Source organism: Trachypithecus francoisi, unplaced genomic scaffold, assembly GCF_009764315.1.
Source record: "Trachypithecus francoisi isolate TF-2019V2 unplaced genomic scaffold, Tfra_2.0 Contig01579, whole genome shotgun sequence".
In the NCBI taxonomy this organism is placed as follows: Eukaryota; Metazoa; Chordata; class Mammalia; order Primates; family Cercopithecidae; genus Trachypithecus; species Trachypithecus francoisi.
The window spans coordinates 10,537,663-10,556,877 of NW_022681442.1; the positions used below are offsets into that span (position 1 = coordinate 10,537,663).

The 19,215-nt window shown below is 41.0% G+C and overlaps 1 protein-coding gene and 1 long non-coding RNA gene across 3 annotated transcripts in view; one reads left to right on the forward strand and one right to left on the reverse strand.

Moving 5' to 3' along the window:
• The window catches only part of WDR11 (WD repeat domain 11), a 56,979-nt gene extending 55,158 nt beyond the window's left edge, over positions 1–1,821 (reverse strand). For both annotated transcript variants that reach the window (XM_033181025.1, XM_033181016.1), the window contains exons 1-2: positions 1,497–1,821; positions 366–477 (exon numbers count right to left, since the gene is read on the reverse strand). In XM_033181025.1, the coding sequence (XP_033036916.1) occupies positions 366–477; positions 1,497–1,582 (198 nt within the window). In that variant the 5' untranslated portion in view covers positions 1,583–1,821. The remainder of the gene's footprint in view (positions 1–365; positions 478–1,496) is intronic.
• A 3-nt stretch (positions 1,822–1,824) lies between these two features.
• Positions 1,825–19,215, forward strand: part of LOC117065772 — a 91,093-nt gene continuing 73,702 nt past the window's right edge. Inside the window, exon 1 of the long non-coding RNA XR_004430034.1 lies at positions 1,825–2,304. This is a non-coding gene — a long non-coding RNA (uncharacterized LOC117065772). The remainder of the gene's footprint in view (positions 2,305–19,215) is intronic.

Here is a 19,215-nt window from a genome sequence, read left to right on the forward strand (position 1 = left end):
AGTGTGTTAAGCAAGTCTCACTTATCACACTACCACACCATAAGTCTGCCTTACAAGATGGAGAATTATCTCCATATCCATAGCACATGCTAAGTGCTCAAAACTAAGGAATGACTGAGTGGTCTTGTAAATGGTAGAACTGGTGTCTTTCATTTGCCTTAAAATGATCTAACAACTAGCATTTAATAACTCATCCTGTATTGACATTAAGTCATATATATGAAAATTCTAGGCTACCCCAAATAGATTGTTACATTTAAAAGCTATTCAACACTTACACGTAAGACTTAATGAGAGCTTAGTGATACACAGTATTAAACTTTAGACTAGACAACATGTTAGGGTCAAAGTGGGATTTTACTTACCTTGACAACATCAGCTTTATGCTTTTCTAAAACTTGAAGAGTTTGGGCAGTAATGGAATCAATCACTACCACAAGTGAATGACATCCATAAGCAATTAAACCTTGCCAGCCCCTAGCAAAACAGTAATGTTAAATTTTAAGTACAGAACAAAGCAGGACAACTTCTTTCTTGCCAAGCCTAAATAAATGATAAATCTAATTCATATGTACCACCATTAATAAAATCATTTAAACCCAAAGGCCAGTATTTATCATTATCCTATTTGAATAAAAGATCTCGCTAAGCTTAAAATGCTTGTTGAAATTCACTTTTCATTCGGATAAAAAAAGTTCTAAAAGATATGAAAACAGAGACCCGAGGACATAAAAAGGAACTTGTGCCCTCTGATTGTTTTTGTGAGCATACGTCTTTCGCTTACCCGATTTCTAATCCTTAGTATCCACAATGTGCCTGGGGATACCGCAACGAACCCCAGTACTTCCAACTAAATAAAATGACAAACACTGCACAAGACGTTTCGGTCCTCCTAACAACATCCCACAGCCACAGAATTTTGCCTTACATTTGTCTAATGAGTAATTTTCAGAGCTGCAGTGGTAATTTATAGTGAAAGCATACAGTAATAGAGACGACCTGTTGAAGACAGGAATGTCCTACACAGGAGGAGCCCGAAAAGAGAAGGTGAAAAGGGCAGGTGAGAGAACAGGCGCCTAGCACAGGGTCTGGCACATTGTTTAAGGAAAACAGGAATACAAGAGAAAGAAAAAGAAAAGACAGGATGGGAAAGAGAAAGTGGACAGGGAATTAATGGTGGCGAGAGAGAAACCTGTAAGCTGGAGAAGAGGTAAAGAGAGGGGAATGGAATGGCAAAAGGGCAAGGTGCAGAGAAAACAGCAGAGAAATAGGCGAGAAAGAGGGGAAATGTATTTGCATGGGGGAATTTCCCACACGGGGCTATTATCACTTTTGTAACAACAGAAATCCACCAACTAAAAGCAATCTCATTGTGTGAGGGCGGCTGCCTGTCTTAGCGAGGCCAAACTAACCAGGGGGTGAAACCTCTTGTTCTTCCCCCTTCCCCTCACACATTCCTGGCCGATCCTGGCGACCTGGAAGCCCGGCGCCCTCACCAGTCCACCGCCGCCTTGTTGTGGGCGTTGAGGGCTCCCGTGAGGGTGCGCGCCGACACCTTGAAGTTCACTGTGTAGGGCAACATCCCGGCTGCCAGCCCAGGACCTCGGCGCTGACCCGCAACCAGGAAACGGCGGACACGTGCTTCCGTTCCAAACAGAGTCCGGGTGGCCCCCTGGGCGCCGCTGTCAGGTTCCGCTGGATTCAAGTTCCACAGGCTCCGGGTTCCACCGCTCCCGATTCCATCGCCCCCAGGTTCCGTTGCTTTCAGTTTCCTAGGATCCCAGGTTCCGCACTCTCCAGAGTTCCGCCGCTTAGGCCGTTGTGCTAATCTGCGACAGCCGGGGCTGTGTTTGGAAGAGGAGGCGCTGCCTCCAGTCAAGTCTGTTTTTTTCAGGTCGGGATTGTAGGCCTTTGTGCCCTGCTGGAAATCGTGAAAAGTAAGAGAGAAGAGTCCCAGTTATTCTTTCTGCCTTTGATAAGTGAATTTAGGGCAACTACTAGCGCCAGTAGGCATGGGGGATCTACCGATCCAGAAGACACAAAGTCTCCGCTCTCGTGGGGTTTACAGAGAATAATGAATGAGATTAATAAATGAATGAGATTAATTGAATGAAATTGCCGGACTGAATGAGGTGAATGGCCCGAATATAAACAATTTCCAAATACAGATAACACTGCATATCTGGTGTTGGCAATACTCCCTTCGCACTTGAGGAAGAAGCACTATGTCTGGGGCCAAGTGTGACCCTTTGTCTGTTGTTGGGGTACCTTTCATTTCGCACTTTCTCCTCTGCTGCTCTCCAGGTCAGACCCAGTCCCTCCCTCCTTTGTGCTCAGTGTTGGGTTTATACGCTTTAATTATAGCACTTAATGCAATGATTTATTTTCAGAGATGATATTTGCAGATGTCTGTTTCTCTCCCCAGTGCATTGTGAGCTCCTTGAGCAACAGAAGGGACAACATATTGGTGATTTTTCATCACAGGCTTTTGTGTCTAGCTTACCACTCTTGTACAACAGCTTTCTCAAAGATCACCTTATATCCTCTTAGTTATTCAAACCAATGATCATGTTTTGGCTTTTAGTTGATCATGTTTTGCCGCGGCTTCCCTTCCTTTCCCTTGTTGTCTTACCTTTCCTTACCCCACACCCTAACCTACTGATGTTTGCAGGCCACCAAATGTGCCCATAACCACAGATCTAAATTTACCACTCTCTGATTAAAAATCTTCCATGCCTCCTGTGAGAAGATTGCTAATTGGTTCCCCGAATTCATTCTCTCTTTTTTTTCTTAGGGATAGAACTTCAGTTTATATCTAGGCACATTGTCCCTCCATTAAATGAGTACATTCCCCCACTCCCTTTACAACTAGACCCAGCCATGAGACTAAATAAATGAAAACGGAAGTGTTTCATAGTGACCTCTGAGTAGTCACTTTGCTGTTCTGAGCAATTTCAGTAGTTATACCTTATATTATTATTATCTTCAGATATATCTGTCTCAAAGGGGAGGCCAACACATTTTTAAGTAATCATAATATAGGAAAAATTACATATTCCCTAGTAGACTTAGAGTTCCTCTCATAAAGGAACAAAATCCTAGTCTTCCTTTTGCCCCAATGTCTGGCACCTTTCCTGGCATACAGTTGGTCTTCAACAAATGATTGACGGTGCAGCAGTTCCAAATGCCCACTAAGCATAAGGTCAAACAGGCACAAAGTGACAATCAGGCGTCAGCGCAGTAGCTCACAGATGGGGGCAGGCAGCAGGTAACCAGCCCTCCCATCCCCCTAGTAAGAAAAAGCCTTTTGGAGAAAGAGAGATTAATTAGTTTAAATCTGCAAGCTATCTTGAAGATATGGATGTTGGATACGTAGGGCAAGGACAGGCTGGGTTTGGGACAGTAATGTATCTGCCATGATACAAGAGTGTGTAATTAAGTATGTTAATGGATTTTATGGCCTTCTCTGAAGCATCTGTCTTGGCCAGAGTGGAAGACAGAATATTGGACACACCGGGCAATTGATCTCTTTAATAGGACAGAACTTATGCTCCTCTTTTATGCCTCAAAAGCTACCATTTCGCCCCATGCCTGATGACATAAACTCCAAAGCCTGGTAATGCACACTCAGGGCACCCTGCCACTGCTAAATCATTTACATCCCTAAACTAGGACAACTTTTTTACCCTTTTCTTTTGAAGTCAGCGGAGATAAATGCATGTGAACTTCTGATTCCTATTTTGATTTGGTGGTGGAAACACGAGAAATGGAAGAAATAATATGTAATTGAATAAATTGCCTTACTTTATAAGTACAGTTGCTTCCTTTTGAGCACTCGCAAAGTGAATACTGTGATAAACCTTTTACCTGCATCATCTCATTTCATCTGCACAAAGTCACAAAGACTGTATTGTTACAAATATTTTCACAAGTTCACGGAGTTGCCCAAGTTTATACGGACAATAAAAAGCAGAGCCAGCATTGGAACCCAGGGGAGTCTGATTCTGAAACATATGCCTTTAACCACATTGCCTTCCATGTCATGTACTCCACAGCCCAGTTGGAAGAAACTCCAGCTGCCTGGGAAGCATGAGATTTAAAAAAAAAAACAGCGTTACTAAGACATAATTCACATACCATACAATTCATCCATCTAATTTGTTGTGTTTTAATATATTCACAGAGTTTAGCAACCATCACCATAACCAATTTCAGGACATTTTATCACTTCTAAAAGAAATCCTGTACCCATTAGCAGTTGCTCACCATTTTCCCCACTTGCCATCCCTCAACTCTAGCAACTGCTCATCTACTTTCTGTCTATATACATTTGCCTGTTCTGGACAGTTCATATGAAGGGAACCATAAAGCATGTAGTATTTTATGCCTGGCTTCTTCTGCTTACCGTAACATTTTCAAGATTTGTCCATGTTGTATCATATATCAGTACTTTATTCCTTTTCACTGCTGAGTAATATTTCATTATATGGATATACCATCTTTTATTTATTCAGTCATCAGCTGATAGGCATTTGGTTTGTTTCTGCTTTCTAGCTATTTCAAATATGTTGCTATGGACATTCCTGTACATATTTTTTGTGTGAATATATGGTTTTAATTCTCTTGGGTATATACCTAGTAGTACAATTGCTGGCTCATATAAAAACTCTATATTTAACTTTTTGAGGAAACTGCCAGACTGTTTTCCAGAGACTGCACCATATTACATTTCTGTTAGCAGTGTGCAAGGATTCCAATCTCTCCAAATCCTGGTCAACACTCATTGTGATCTGTCTTCTTTATAATAGCCATCCTAGTGGGTGTGAAGTAGTTCTCATTGTAGTTTTTTTTTTTTTTTATACTTTAAGTTCTAGGGTACATGTGCATAACGTGCAGGTTTGTTACATATGTATACTTGTGCCATGTTGGTGTGCTGCACCCATCAACTCGTCAGCACCCATCAACTCGTCATTTACATCAGGTATAACTCCCAATGCAATCCCTCCCCCCTCCCCCCTCCGCATGATAGGCCCCGGTGTGTGATGTTCCCCTTCCCGAGTCCAAGTGATCTCATTGTTCGGTTCCCACCTATGAGTGAGAACATGCGGTGTTTGGTTTTCTGTTCTTGTGATAGTTTGCTAAGAATGATGGTTTCCAGCTGCATCCATGTCCCTACAAAGGACACAAACTCATCCTTTTTTATGGCTGCATAGTATTCCATGGTGTATATGTGCCACATTTTCTTAATCCAGTCTGTCACTGATGGACATTTGGGTTGATTCCAAGTCTTTGCTATCGTGAATAGTGCCGCAATAAACATACGTGTGCATGTGTCTTTATAGCAGCATGATTTATGATCCTTTGGGTATATACCCAGTAATGGGATGGCTGGGTCATATGGTACATCTAGTTCTAGCTCCTTGAGGAATTGCCATACTGTTTTCCATAATGGTTGAACTAGTTTACAGTCCCACCAACAGTGTAAAAGTGTTCCTATTTCTCCACATCCTCTCCAGCACCTGTTGTTTCCTGACTTTTTAATGATTGCCATTCTAACTGGTGTGAGATGGTATCTCATTGTGGTTTTGATTTGCATTTCTCTGATGGCGAGTGATGATGAGCATTTTTTCATGTGTCTGTTGGCTGTATGAATGTCTTCTTTTGAGAAATATCTGTTCATATCCTTTGCCCACTTTTTGATGGGGTTGTTTGTTTTTTTCTTGTAAATTTGTTTGAGTTCTTTGTAGGTTCTGGATATTAGCCCTTTGTCAGATGAGTAGATTGCAAAAATTTTCTCCCATTCTGTAGGTTGCCTGTTCACTCTGATGGTAGTTTCTTTTGCTGTTCAGAAGCTCTTTAGTTTAATTAGAGCCCATTTGTCAATTTTGGCTTTTGCTGCCATTGCTTTTGGTGTTTTAGACATGAAGTCCTTGCCCATGCCTATGTCCTGAATGGTACTACCTAGGTTTTCTTCTAGGGTTTTTATGGTATTCGGTCTAACATTTAAGTCTCTAATCCATCTTGAATTATTTTCGTATAAGGAGTAAGAAAGGATCCAGTTTCAGCTTTCTACTTATGGCTAGCCAATTTTCCCAGCACCATTTATTAAATTGGGAATCCTTTCCCCATTTCTTGTTTCTCTCAGGTTTGTCAAAGATCAGATGTCTGTAGATGTGTGGTATTATTTCTGAGGACTCTGTTCTGTTCCATTGGTCTATATCTCTGTTTTGGTACCAGTACCATGCTGTTTTGGTTACTGTAGCCTTGTAGCATAGTTTGAAGTCAGTAGTGTGATGCCTCCAGCTTTGTTCTTTTGACTTAGGATTGTCTTGGCAATGCGGGCTCTTTTTTGGTTCCATATGAACTTTAAAGCCGTTTTTTCCAATTCTGTGAAGAAACTCATTGGTAGCTTGATGGGGATGGCATTGAATCTATAAATCACCTTGGGCAGTATGGCCATTTTCACGATATGATTCTTCCTATCCATGAGCATGGTATGTTCTTCCATTTGTTTGTGTCCTCTTTGATTTCACTGAGCAGTGGTTTGTAGTTCTCCTAGAAGAGGTCCTTTACATCCCTTGTAAGTTGGATTCCTAGGTATTTGATTCTCTTTGAAGCAATTGTGAATGGAAGTTGATTCCTGATTTGGCTCTCTGTTTGTCTGTTACTGGTGTATAAGAATGCTTGTGATTTTTGCACATTAATTTTGTATCCTGAGACTTTGCTGAAGTTGCTTATCAGCTTAAGGAGATTTTGGGCTGAGACAATGGGGTTTTCTAAATATACAATCATGTCATCTGCAAACAGGGACAATTTGACTTCTTCTTTTCCTAACTGAATACCCTTTATTTCTTTCTCTTGCCTGATTGCCCTGGTCAGAACTTCCAACACTATGTTGAATAGGAGTGGTGAGAGAGGGCATCCCTGTCTTGTGCCAGTTTTCAAAGGGAATTTTTCCAGTTTTTGCCCATTCAGTATGATATTGGCTGTGGGTTTGTCATAAATAGCTCTTATTATTTTGAGGTACGTTCCATCAATACCAAATTTATTGAGCGTCTTTAGCATGAAGAGCTGTTGAATTTTATCAACGGCCTTTTCTGCATCAATTGAGATAATCATGTGGTTCTTGTCTTTGGTTCTGTTTATATGCTGGATTACGTTTATTGATTTGCGAATGTTGAACCAGCCTTACATCCCAGGGATGAAGCCCACTTGATCATGGTGGATAAGCTTTTTGATGTGCTGCTGAATCCGGTTTGCCAGTATTTTATTGAGGATTTTTGCATCGATGTTCATCAGGGATATTGGTCTAAAATTCTCTTTTTCCTGTTGTGTCTCTGCCAGGCTTTGGTATCAGGATGATGTTGGCCTCATAAAATGAGTTAGGGAGGATTCCCTCTTTTTCTATTGATTGGAATAGTTTCAGAAGGAATGGTACCAGCTCCTCCTTGTACCTCTGGTAGAATTCAGCTGTGAATCCATCTGATCCTGGACTTTTTTTGGTTGGTAGGCTATTAATTATTGCCTCAATTTCAGAGCCTGCTATTGGTCTATTCAGGGATTCAACTTCTTCCTGGTTTAGTCTTGGAAGAGTGTAAGTGTCCAGGAATTATCCATTTCTTCTAGATTTTCTAGTTGATTTGTGTAGAGGTGTTTATAGTATTCTCTGATGGTAGTTTGTATTTCTGTGGGGTCGATGGTGATATCCCCTTTATCATTTTTTATTGCATCTATTTGATTCTTCTCTCTTTTCTTCTTTATTAGTCTTGCTAGCGGTCTGTCAATTTTGTTGATCTTTTCAAAAAACCAACTCCTGGATTCATTGATTTTTTGGAGGGTTTTTTGTGTCTCTATCTCCTTCAGTTCTTCTCTGATCTTAGTTATTTCTTGCCTTCTGCTAGCTTTTGAATGTGTTTGCTCTTGCCCCTCTAGTTCTTTTAATTGTGATGTTAGAGTGTCAATTTTAGATCTTTCCAGCATTCTCTTGTGGGCATTTAGTGCTATAAATTTCCCTCTACACACTGCTTTAAATGTGTCCCAGAGATTCTGGTATGTTGTATCTTTGTTCTCATTGGTTTCAAAGAACATCTTTATTTCTGCCTTCATTTCGTTATGTACCCAGTAGTCATTCAGGAGCAGGTTGTTCAGTTTCCATGTAGTTGAGCGGTTTTGATTGAGTTTCTTAGTCCTGAGTTCTAGTTTGATTGCACTGTGGTCTGAGAGACAGTTTGTTATAATTTCTGTTCTTGTACATTTGCTGAGGAGTGCTTTACTTCCAATTATGTGGTCAATTTTGGAATAAGTGTGATGTGGTGCTGAGAAGAATGTATATTCTGTTGATTTGGGGTGGAGAGTTCTATAGATGTCTATTAGGTCTGCTTGCTGCAGAGATGAGGTCAATTCCTGGATATCCTTGTTAACGTTCTGTCTTGTTGATCTGTCTAATGTTGACAGTGGGGTGTTGAAGTCTCCCATTATTATTGTATGGGAGTCTAAGTCTCTTTATAAGTCTCTAAGGACTTGCTTTATGAATCTGGGTGCTCCTGTATTGGGTGCATATATATTTAGGATAGTTAGCTCTTCCTGTTCAATTGATCCCTTTACCATTATGTAATGTCCTTCTTTGTCTCTTTTGATCTTTGATGGTTTAAAGTCTGTTTTATCAGAGACTAGGATTGCAACCCCTGCTTTTTTTTGTTCTCCATTTGCTTGGTAGATCTTCCTCCATCCCTTTATTCTGAGCCTATGTATGTCTCTGCATGTGAGATGGGTCTCCTGAATACAGCAGACTGATGAGTCTTGACTCTTTATCCAGTTTGCCAGTCTGTGTCTTTTAAATGGAGCATTTAGTCCATTTACATTTAAGGTTAATATTGTTATGTGTGAACTTGATCCTGCCATTATGATATTAACTGGTTATTTTGCTCGTTAGTTGATGCAGTTTCTTCCTGGCCTCAATGGTCTTTACATTTTGGCATGTTTTTGCAATGGCTGGTACCAGTTGTTCCTTTCCATGTTTAGTGCTTCCTTCAGGGTCTCTTGTAAGGCAGGCCTGGTGGTGACAAAATCTCTAAGCATTTGCTTATCTGTAAAGGATTTTATTTCTCCTTCACTTATGAAACCTAGTTTGGCTGGATATGAAATTCTGGGTTTAAAATTCCTTTCTTTAAGAATGTTGAATATTGGCCCCCACTCTCTTCTGGCTTGTAGAGTTTCTGCCGAGAGATCTGCTGTTAGTCTGATGAGCTTCCCTTTGTGGGTAACCCGACCTTTCTCTCTGGCTGCCCTTAAGATTTTTTCCTTCATTTCAACTTTGGTGAATCTGGCAATTATGTGTCTTGGAGTTGCTGTTCTCGAGGAGTATCTTTGTGGCGTTCTCTGTATTTCCTGAATTTGAATGTTGGCCTGCCCTACTAGGTTGGGGAAGTTCTCCTGGATGATATCCTGAAGAGTGTTTTCCAAGTTGGTTCCATTTTCCCCCTCACTTTCAGGCACCCCAATCAGACGTAGATTTGGTCTTTTTACATAATCCCATACTTCTTGCAGGCTTTGTTCATTTCTTTTTCTTCTTTTTTCTTTTGGTTTCTCTTCTTGCTTCATTTCATTCATTTGATCCTCAATCGCTGATACTCTTTCTTCCAGTTGATCGAGTCGGTTACTGAAGCTTGTGCATTTGTCACGTATTTCTCGTGTCATGGTTTTCATCTCTGTCATTTCATTTATGACCTTCTCTGCATTAATTACTCTGTCAATTCTTCCACTCTTTTTTCAAGATTTTTAGTTTCTTTGCGCTGAATACGTAATTCCTCCTTTAGCTCTGAGAATTTTGATGGACTGAAGCCTTCTTCTCTCATCTCGTCAAAGTCATTCTCTGTCCAGCTTTGATCCGTTGCTGGCGATGAGCTGCGCTCCTTTGCAGGGGGAGATGCGCTCTTATTTTTTGAATTTCCAGCTTTTCTGCCCTGCTTTTTCCCCATCTTTGTGGTTTTATCTGCCTCTGGTCTTTGATGATGGTGACGTACTGATGGTGTTTTGGTGTAGGTGTCCTTCCTGTTTGATAGTTTTCCTTCTAACAGTCAAGACCCTCAGCTGTAGGTCTGTTGGAGATTGCTTGAGGTCCACTCCAGACCCTGTTTGCCTGGGTATCAGCAGTAGAGGCTGCAGAAGATAGAATATTGCTGAACAGCGAGTGTACCTGTCTGATTCTTACTTTGGAAGCTTCCTCTCAGGGGTGTACTCCACCATGTAAGGTGTGGGGTGTCAGTCTGCCCCTAGTGGGGAATGTCTCCCAGTTAGGCTACTCAGGGGTCAGGGACCCACTTGAGCAGGCAGTCTGTCCCTTCTCAGATCTCAGCCTCCGTGTTGGGAGATCCACTGCTCTCTTCAAAGCTGTCAGACAGAGTCGTTTGTGTCTGCAGAGGTTTCTGCTGCTTTTTGTTGTTGTTGTTGTTTAGCTGTGCCCTATCCCCAGAGGTGGAGTCTACACAGACAGGCAGGCTTCCTTGAGCTGCTATGAGCTCCACCCAGTTCGAGCTTCCCAGCGGCTTTGTTTACCTACTTAAGCCACAGCAATGGCGGGCGCCCCTCCCCCAGCCTCGCTGCTGCCTTGCAGTTAGATCACAGACTGCTGTGCTAGCAATGAGGGAACTCCGTGGGCGTGGGACCCTCCCAGCCAGGTGTGGGTTATAATCTCCTGGTGTGCCCATTTGCTTAAAGCGCAGTATTGGGGTGGGAGTTACCCAATTTTCCAGGTGTTGTGTGTCTCAGTTCTCCTGGCTAGGAAAAGGGATTCCCTTCCCCCTTGCGTTTCCCAGGTGAGGCGATGCCTCGCCCTGCTTCAGCTCTTGCTGGTCGGGCTGCAGCAGCTGACGAGCACTGATTGTCCGGCACTCCCTAGTGAGATGAACCCAGTACCTCAGTTGAAAATGCAGAAATCACTGGTCTTCTGTGTCGCTTGCGCTGGGAGTTGGAGACTGGAGCTGTTCCTATTTGGCCATCTTCGTTCTCATTGTAGTTTTGATATGCATTCTTCTGATGGCTAATGATGCTGATCATCTTTTCAAGTGCTTATTGGCCATTTATATCTTCTTTGAATAAATATTTAGATCCTTTGCTTATTTTTATATTGACGTATCTGTCTTTTCACTATTGAGTTATAAGAGTTCTTCATATACTCTAGAACCAGTCTCTTTTTTCTTTTTTTCTTTCTTTTTTTTTTTTTGAGACAAGGCTGTGACCCAGGCTGGAATGCAGTGGTGTGATCATAGCTCACTGTAGTCTAGCACTTCTGGGCTCCAAGGATCCTCCTGCCTCAGCATCCTGAGTAGCTGGGATTACAGGCAGGAGCCACAGTGCCTGTTTGAGTCTCTTGTCAGATATATAATTTGCCAAAATGTTCTCACATCCTGTAGGTGGCAGCATGGACTTTGAGCCACTTAGCTGAGCAACACATTCCCAATAAGGCAAAGGGCTGTGGTCAAGGTCTTATTTCCAAAATCAAGCACTGGCCTGGTTGTGGTCTGATTGTGAAAAGCAAAGGGAAAACAACTCTGACAATGAGAATTGTGTATCTAAGCACAACGCGCATTACTCCCAGGACTAATTGAATGAGTCCAAGGGAAAATTTTCTTTTTTATATGTTTCATTATTTGTGTAGCTTTTATTTGCATTTCTGTTTTATTTTATGTGAAACGGCAAGATAATGAGCAACTTTAGGCACACTGGTGACAGTCCTACACAGTATCTTCTAGCACCACAGGCTTCTCCGTGCACAAGTCCATAAAATCCATGCATTCTGTGTGTTTCTTTAAAGGCTTTCAAATGCCCTTCTATTGCTAATGCCAAGTATCATTTCTTGAGCATTTAACCATGTGCTAGGAGATGAGCTAAGGACTTTCTATGTGAGCTAAGCCTGTTTCACTTTTTAACCCCCTCACACTGGATTTTCTTCTGGCCCTGGAGAGTCATGGAAGATTAGCATTAGTAATAGGAGGGCGTTTGTTGGGACTTTGGACAGATTACTTGACCTCATTAAGCCTCCTTTTCTCCTTCTGTTATTTGTAGGGAGGAGAGTAACTATTCCTGGATGATGAAAAACATGAAATTAGATAACATATTAAAAGAACCCAAAACAGCACCTAGCTTCCTACAGTACCTTATTATTTGCTGACCGTACTGGAGCATGAATCTAGCCTCCTATTTTCTTTCTTTCTTTTTTGAGACAGGGTCTCACTCTGTCACCCAGGCTGGAGTGCAGTGGCATGGTCTTGGCTCGCTACAACCTCTGCCTCCTGGGTTCAAGTGATTCTCGTGCCTCAGCCTCCTGAGTAGCTGAGATTACAGGCATGAGCCACCAAGCCTATTTTTTGGTATTTTTGTTAGAGACAGGTTTCACCATGTTGGCCAGGCTGGTCTAAATCTCCTGGCCTCAAGTGATCAGCCCGCCTCAGCCTCTCAAAGTGCTGGGATTACAGGTGTGAGCCACTCTGCCCAGCTGAGGCCTCCTGTTTTCAATAACACTGACCCCACTAAGCTATACCATCTTGAATTTGAAGGGAGATATTTATATTTTCTCTTTAAGGAGTGGCTTGCAGGAGAAGAAATAATAAGGATTTGGCTAAAAATGGAGTTGAATTTGCTGTGTGAGTCACCAGGACACCAAAACTGCAGCCAGTTTTCTCTTTTTTAAAAAAGTTGCTGTATTATTCTTTATGTTTCCAAAGAGTAGGACGAGATTGTCCTGAGGCACTTTCAGTATAGGTGAGGGCTCTATGAACTCCTGCTTTGGCTGTTGCTGGCACCCAGGCCTCTCAATTCAGTCTGCTCACACTCAAGGCTGTTTTAGGGCAGACTTTGATTTACAAGTTAGTCTTACCCTAAGGAGAAATGCAAGTATGACACACAGAGATTCAAAAAACCAGTGGTAAATAGTTTTAGACTAGCTCTAGAACTAAAACAAGAGCTTTAGGGGGTCATAACAGTGAATGCATCATGCGGCATTTGGAAAATTACTGCTGAGGTTGACCCAGAGGAGGGGTTAACTCCACTCTTTTTAAAGGGTCAGGCTGTCTTCACACTCAGTGAAAGACTCAGCTGTTTGAGCTGCCAGGCGTGCCCCACCCAGTGCTCTCCAAGAGCTGTGGGCAGGGACAGCCACTCTACAAGTCACAGGCTGCTTACTTAGGCGGATGCTGCTCAGGGCTTGCCTCTGGTAACTGCAGGAGTTAAGTTTTAAAGGAGAGGGGCTACAACTTGTGTACCTTTCAGTATGATGTTGCCTTCAGTCTCATCCTGGTTTGACCTGCACTGAGCCTCCCTTCTCAGTCCTGGTCTTGACTCAGAACACTTTCCTGGTGCTTGGCGCTCCAACTGCCACCAACTCTAGCATCAAAATGTGCCAAGACTTTTACTGCATTTGTTAGATTATTTTCCTTATAACATTGGCACTTTAAATCAGCTAATCCTGTATTATTTAACCACAAGCATTTGAATTTCCAGCGAACTTTATTTTGTCAACCTTATTTTGGGTATCCCCAATCCCATTTTCTAAATGAAGGAACTCAACCTTAGAAAGATTAAGTGACACTCACGATCACATATCTAGCTGAGGACAGAAATGAACCTTAACCAGGTTTTCTCACTGCTAAGCCAGGGCTCTGTCCAGGATATAGAGCTGCTTCATGTGAGATTTAGGAGTGTTTGTGAAGTTCTCACAGGGGTTGAATAGGGACCAGGAGAGCATACTTTGCACAACAAGATATTTTGAAGAAACATCACCCAGTAACATGGAAGACAATGTCAGCAGCAGAGTGGGTGACTGGCTGAGTAGGGAGAGCACTAAACCAACAGCTCAGATCCGGCATTGATTTATCTTTTCTCCTCAAACACGTTCCACTCACTACTTACTTCGTTGTGGATAATCATCAGTCCTATGTATTATTTGACTACCCTCGTTATTAATCTCTTTTTATGTCTCTACTTATTATGGGTGATAATCACAGTACAACGGATTAGTCACTGCACTTTATGACATGGTGATTAAGGTTTATTAGACTGAAGCATGTTTGTGAGAAGAGCAGTCGTGATGAAATTCATTTATCCTGAGCAGGCTATGTGGGGGATATGCTCTTCTAACACCCTTGGCACAAGGAGAGGCAGCTGGGTATTGCTGGAAACAGTAAGGGCTTTGCAATTTTAGGCAGATAGACAGACAGGAGTCCTACCCTGTCCCAGCTACCTCCTAGCTCTGTAACTTTAGGAAAGTTTAGAGGATAAAAATAATACATAATAGTACTTCATAATCATTAAATGAAATCATATAGGTAAGGTACCAAGATAAAGTCACTAATTGAAAGACTGTAGTTAATATACTGTAGAGGGAAAAACACCAGGTGAGGAGCTAGGTGATTTGGGCGCCAGAGCCAGGGGGTCCATCACTTGCTGTGTGCTCTTAGAAAAGCAACCTTGCCTTGCTGAGCGTCAGTTTCCTCACCTGAACAATGGAGCTAATAGTAACCCACCTGGGAAAGTTGTTGTGGCGATTAAATGAGGTCATGTATGTAACGGAGGCAAGGGACAGGTGCTCAGTCAGTGCTTTTACTGTGGTCATGAGGACAGAGCCGAGCCCTGAACTCCAGGTCATGTTGCTAAACCTCTGGCCTGCTCTCTATATGAGGCCTGAGCCCTGCTCCCTCAGCCACAAGTGGATCGCAGCATGTCTCATCCCTGGGACTACATACATTCTGTCAATGTGTGTTTTTCCAGTGATTGACTGTTTTTAAAGAAAAAATCAGCTACAGGACTTTCTTATTTGATTTCTTCATCAGAATTGTGTTAGTTCAAATAAACAATGTCTGAACACGGTGCTTATGGAAGAGCATTTCATACATTACATTAACCTAACAAGTTTGTATCTGGTGTGTGATCATGATTTCTGGGGGAAAAAATAATTCTATTGATTTCTCATTCTTAACGAGCCAAGCCTTGGTGGAAATAGTTTGTGAGATGCTGTAACAAGTTTAAGGATTTCATAAATTTAGCTGGTCTTTCTCAGAATCCTCCAGTTGTTGCAATTAAAAATAAATGCCAGTTTACCACTGTTTCTTTGGATCTCTGAGTATCATACTTGTGTTTCTACTCAGGATAATATTAACTTGTAAATCAGAGTCTTCTCTATAACAGCCTTGAATCTTCTCTATAACAGCCTTGAGTGTTGATGTGGTTTGGGTGTTTGTCCCTCCAAATCTCCTGTTGAAATGTGATCCTCAGTGTTGGGGGAGAGGCCAGGTGGGAAGTGTTTGGATCATGGGGCTGGATCCTTTGTGAATGGCTTGGTGCTCTCCTAGTGGTAATGAGTTCTCCTGTTAGTTCAGGGGAGAGCTGCTTGTTTAAAAATCCTGCCACCTCCTCCCTTTTCTCTCTTACTCCCCCTCTTGCCATGTGACACGCTGCTCTCCTTCACCTTCTGCCATGATTGTAAGCTTCCTGAGGCTCTCACCAAAAGCCAAGCTGACATTGGTGCCATGCTTGTACATGGCACTGCAGAACCGTGAGCCAACATACACCTCTCTGTAAATTACCCAGTCACAGGTGTTCCTTTATGGCAACACAAATGGACTGATACAAGTGTGGACAGACTGAACTGAGAGGCCTGGATGCCAGCATTGGACAGAGCAAGGGCTCATGGCGTCCTAACCTATCATGGAAGTGCCTCAGGACAATTTCATCCTACTCTTTTGAAACATAAGCAACAATATAACAACTTTTTTTTAAAAAGAGAAAAATGCATCCATAATCTTCATTTGCTAATGGAATTATTTTTATATTTACACATTTCCCCCTAGTTCTTGTCCAAATGATATATTTTACATATTTATATAATATGCACATCTTAATTTTTTTCTTTGAATATTCTATCATAATCATATTTATAATCTTTATGTAATCATCATCATTACCATTTGAATGATTTTATCACATTTGTTAGAGTGCATATACAATACTCATTTAGGTCTTCCACTATGACCTAACATTTAAGTTACTTCCAATTTTATAATAATAAAGTTACAGTAGGCATCTGTATACTTCTGGTTGGTTTAATTATTTCCTCAAGATAATTCTCAGAAGTAAGTAGAACTATTTTTTTACTTTTAAAAATGTCTATATTTAAGAATAAATAAATACTTGTTGAAAATACAGGTCTCAGAAACGCATAAACACAAAAATTAATTATATTATCACTAGCAAGAATGTCTTCTTTTGACTGTCTTCCTTTAAAATGTATATATTAATTTTATGAAATTGATGTTATTATATAACGTACTATTTGTACTCTTCTCTTTCCATTTAATGATTGGATGTAAGCATTTGCAATATTTTCCTAATTTATCATGTCTTTTATTTTCTGAATTTTTTGAGATACAGAAATTTAACATTTCTAGTGGAATGAAATACACTGACCTTTAATTTAGTGTGTCCTTTATTGCCTGAATGCCAGACTGTCCTTTCACAATATAGTGTTCTAGATTTGCAATAACACGTCTGACTATAGGCCATATAAATAATAAATAAATAAATAAACTTTATCTGAAGTTTCAGGTGTTTCCAAACCTGAGGCCAGATTTGGAAGGTGCTGGAGGCATTATCCCTCTTTCCCCCTCACCCTGCTCCACTCTCTGGCCTGCAGGGAGCCTGGGCTTCCCAGCCATACCTTGCCTTCACTGGTCCCTGGGTACCATGACGTAGCTCAACAGGTGGGAGGCTGGGTGCAGGTGGCTGGAGACAGCGACCAGACCCACATATCTTTCTCAGGATAAACATAGCCAGGTGGTTGTGGAACAAGCCAATTCCTGAGAATTTGGCTTCTACCTTTGACGAATGGTCTTTTGAGGAGGACCTGTAATACTCAGGGGTTGCCAGTCAAATTAATTAGATAAGTCATACCTGGCTTTGCTTTGTGCCAAGTTCCTCACATTTTTTTTCATTTGCATGGATAGTTTCAATAGAGAGTAGAGAAGGAAAACAGTAATTAATCCTCCTCATGGCAGAATGTAGTGATTATAAAAATTAATTCCCTGTAGGAATCAGGCTTAAATTTCACTTACATTTTTAAAAGGGAAAACCACTAGAATTCTTGCATAATTGTAGAAAGGGACATCCTATAAAACTTAGTGAGCTGAATAACAATGCCATTTATTGAGAAGCAGCACAGCAAGTAGAATTTTATTTGTGATTATATATTATATGCAGTACTTAATATAGATCTTGCATATATGTTGCATATATGTACATATATATGTACATAGACATATGTTTTACATGAGAGGACTTCAAAAAGCTTATGGAAAATGGAATTAAAAGATAAAAAATATAAACCTGATTTCTCAACATAAGCTCCATCAAGTTCAAGACACTTTGGTAAGTGATGATGCTAGCCATTCAGTCTATCCTTGAGGAACTAAGGGCCTGGGGAATTTAACCATGTCAATGCCGTCTTTTAAAATTATTAACCCAAGAAAAATGGATGCACTTTAAAGATTTTTTTAAGATTAGGAAACAGAAAAGAAGTCAGGAGAAGCCAAATCAGGACTGCAAAGTGGATGCCTGATGATTTCCCATCAAAACTCTTGCAAAATTGCGATTGTTTGATGAGAGGAATGAGCAAGGGTATTGTCACGGTGGAAAAGGACCCTCTGGTAAAGCCTTCCCAGGTGTTTTTCTACTAAAGTTTTGGCTCACTTTCTCAAAATAAGCAGATGTTATCATTCTGTGGGCCTCCAGAAAGCAAGCAAAATGCCTTCAGCATTCCAAAAAAACCACTGCCATGACCTTTGCTCTTGACCGGTCTGCTTTTGCTTTGACTGAACCACTTCCACCTCTTGGGAGTTATTACTTTGATTATGCTTTGTCTTCAGGATTGTACTGGTAAAACCATGTTTCATCTTCTGTGACAGTTCTTCACAGAAATGCTTCAGGATCTTAATCCCACTTGTTTAAAATTCCCGTTGAAAACTCTGTTCTTGTCTGTAGCTGATCTGGGTCCAGTGGTTTTGGCACCTATCGAGGGGAAAGTTTGCTCAGCTTTAATTTTTTAGTCAGAATGGTGGAAGCTGAACCAGTTGAGGTGGCTATGGTGCTGGGTATTGTTCCTGCTATGAATCATCAGTCCTCCTCAATTAGGGCACACACGAGGTGAACGTTTTCCTAGCAAATTGATGTGGATGGTCTGCTGCTGTGGGTTTCATCTTCACCATGGCCTCATCCCTTCCTAAAATGAATTATCTATTTGTAAACTGCTGATTCTTTGGGGGTATTTTCCCCACAATCTTTCTGTAAAGCATCAACGATTTCACCATTCTTCCACCCCAGTTTCACCGTAAATACAATGTTCGCTTGTTCTGCAGTTTTAGAAGTATTCACATTGCTCTTCAGTTTTAGCAGTATTCACACTGCTCTTCAGTTTTAGCAGTATTCACATTGCTCTGATAGTGACTCTTTTCAAACCGATGTCGTATCCTTCTTACTGACTCAAACCAAATCCTGTTCAGATATGTTATATAACACGTCAGTACAAGTTTATTTTGCTGCAAAACGAAATCCATGTATAATGTTTTCATAATGTATATTTTTCATGAACTTTTGAAGACCCCTTGTGTATGTGTGTGCATGTGTATGTATGTGGATATATTTATACATATATAATCACAAATACAAAAAATATATATACTTATATGATATACACATATATACACATACAATGTTTTAGTTCCTACCATAACTTGCCAGCCATCTGGTAAAATGACAGTGAGCTTCAAATATTCTCATTTGTAGCCTTGTTTTTCCTAGATGAGCACCCTCTGGGGGTTCTGGAAGTAGAGGATATGAATACTGTGAGTTACTACTGAGAGCCAGGGCAGAACAGGCCAACACAACAGCCATTCTCAAAGACATTTATGGTGTCTGTGATTGAGGAATCCATTGGTTCTCTGCTGCAGTTAGCCCATAAGAACAGTCTTTACATGGTAATGTGTTCATGTTAGAGTTATATTGGTATTGCAGAATTTGCATTGGGGTCCATTGATCTACAAAAAGAAGTAGTAGGTGCCTTAATATGATGTAGGTAGTAGGTGATTCAAAGAAGTAATAATAATACAACATCAATTTCTAAACAATGGACCCTAATGCAAACTCTGCAATACCAATGTAACTCTAACATGA